Source organism: Penaeus japonicus, unplaced genomic scaffold, assembly GCF_977035675.1.
Source record: "Penaeus japonicus unplaced genomic scaffold, GWHDUDI00000001_assembly GWHDUDI00000035, whole genome shotgun sequence".
Lineage (NCBI taxonomy): Eukaryota > Metazoa > Arthropoda > Malacostraca > Decapoda > Penaeidae > Penaeus > Penaeus japonicus.
Window position 1 is genome coordinate 14,966,683 of NW_028234437.1, and position 2,500 is coordinate 14,969,182.

The following is a 2,500-nucleotide window of genomic DNA, read 5'->3' on the forward strand; positions in this document are numbered from 1 at the left end:
CCCTGAGGAATTCCTTGGCAAAATTGCTTACTCTGTAAGTACTGCACTTTTAAAAGTACAGTAGTATTTTTTCCCTCTTTCTTGCTCTTTTAGAAAACGAACTCCCCTCCCCTCACACGTACAAGGTCACACACATGCACATGTTCATACATATGCATAAACACAAGCACACTCACACTCAGACACACACTTACATACACAAGCACACTCACAATCACAATCACGCTATCATTCACATGCACACTCACGTGTACACTCAAATGCACATTGGTACTCACATGAACATGTACATTCACACTCACATGCACAGATACTCACATACACATGCACAAACACTCACATGCACATGCACAGACACTCACACGCACATGCACATGCACATGCACAGACACTCACACTCACACTCACACGCACATGCACAGGCACTCACACTCACACGCACATGCACAGACACTCACACACACGGATACACACAGACACTCACATGCACACGCATACGCACACGTGCACACACACACAGACACTCATATACGCTCACACACACTCACACACGCTCACATACGCTCACACACGCTCACACACGCTCACACATGCTCACACACGCTCACACACGCTCACACACGCTCACACATGCTCACACAAGCTCACACATGTGTGTGTGTTTGTGTGTGTGTATCTGTATGTGTATCTGTATGTGTGTTTGTGTGCGTGTGCATGTGCGAGTGGGTGTGCGTGTGCGTGTGCGTGTGCGTGTGCGTGTGCGTGTGCGTGTGCGTGTGCGTGTGCGTGTGCGTGTGCGTGTGCGTGTGCGTGTGCGTGTGCGTGTGTGTGTGTGTGTGTGTGTGTGTGTGTGTGTGTGTGTGTGTGTGTGTGTGTGTGTGTGTCTCCATCTATCTACATGCTCACACACACACACACACACTCACATGGACTAACATACACATACACATATATAGATTCATATAAACATAAACATAAACATAAATATACATGCATACTCATACACATACACATATACTCATATATACATATGTACAAACACACAATGTATACACATGTTTCTTCTTTTGATTACTTTTGGAATTTTTTATTTTCTGATGAACCTTTCATAGCCTTGTCTCATAAAGCATTATTATTTTCATATGATTTAATATGAAAGAAAACAAAACGCAGATTCCAGTTGTATATCAGATTTGAACTGAAGTCAAGAGTTTTTGGGTGCTTTTCTTCATTGTACTTTCACTTGATTTATTTGTTCTTAGCATGTTACTTGGAAGGATTCCAAGGAACCACTGAGAGGCAGTCTAATGATAATAATGAAACATATAATAATTTCACCCAGAAAAATTATGATTACTTATGGGTACCTTTTGTATAGGTGACAAGCATCTTTAGGAGGACAATGACTGGCAAGTCAATATTGGTTAGAGTTTATCCATAATATTCTATTTATTTTATGTGTAAAACTATCATGAGATTTCTTTCAAACTTGTAAGTGCATTATTGACAAAGAAAATAATTTTTGTTTTGCTCTTGAAAATTATTAAGATTAATGTTGTAAATGTTTTCTTCAGGTGGTCAGTGCCTTACACTATCTGCACACAGAATTGAAAGTCATCCATCGTGATGTGAAGCCATCCAATATTCTTATCAATAGACGTGGGGAAGTGAAGATGTGTGACTTTGGGATCTCGGGATATCTGGTAGACTCAGTGGCCAAAACAGTACAAGCTGGATGTAAACCCTATATGGCTGTAAGTAACCTGGTGTCATGTGTCTCTTACCCCCAAAGCCCACTTAAACTTGAGTGCTTATGGATTGTTTTGCATTGATATTCCTTTGCTGATCTTTCATTACATCCTGCTTATCTTATGCCATATTTAAAGAAAACTTGCCTCCCATCATTGCATCTGCAGTCTTCAGTTGCTCTACCAGAGTTTTAGAAGCTATAGTGTCTTATCATATTTTGTGGTAGATAAGCTTGTAAAAAGAAGTTACAAGAAAGAGGAGATTAATGCCAAATATGTTTCTGTTTTTCTTAGGTGAAAGGTCAAAGTAGATGAGTTTGAAAATAAATATCAAATACATGTACACATCTTTTATATGATACTTGGTCATATGCTACTTGGCTTTTAGAACACTTAAAAGCTGCATTCTTCCTCCTCCTCCTCTTCCTACTACTACTACTACTATTTATAAAAAAGACTCATATTTTTTTTACACTTCCCTGGGCTACCCTACAGCCAGAGACTGGCCTCAAAACATTAACAGCAACATGAATCATAAGAGCTTGTCCAGTGAATCAAAACATGGATGAATGATAAAGGCCCTCTTTTCTTATAATAATTCATGTTGCAGACGGGGATAAATCTGCTTGATTGATCACCAGGACGGGTACTAGTGGCATCTTTGTGGCCCCCAAGATGGTTTTTAGTTTAGATTAAAGGAACTTCCCCAAACCTATCACGATTTTTAGCCCACTCTTTCATTCCCGCGTGAT

At 39.9% G+C, this 2,500-nt stretch overlaps 1 protein-coding gene across 1 annotated transcript in view; it reads left to right on the forward strand.

Moving 5' to 3' along the window:
* The window catches only part of lic (dual specificity mitogen-activated protein kinase kinase lic), an 11,423-nt gene that overhangs the window by 920 nt on the left and 8,003 nt on the right, over positions 1–2,500 (forward strand). Inside the window, exons 3-4 of the mRNA XM_086531463.1 lie at positions 1–34; positions 1,575–1,754. The exon at positions 1–34 is cut by the window's left edge and continues 203 nt beyond it. Coding sequence (XP_086387589.1) covers positions 1–34; positions 1,575–1,754 — 214 coding nt within the window. The remainder of the gene's footprint in view (positions 35–1,574; positions 1,755–2,500) is intronic.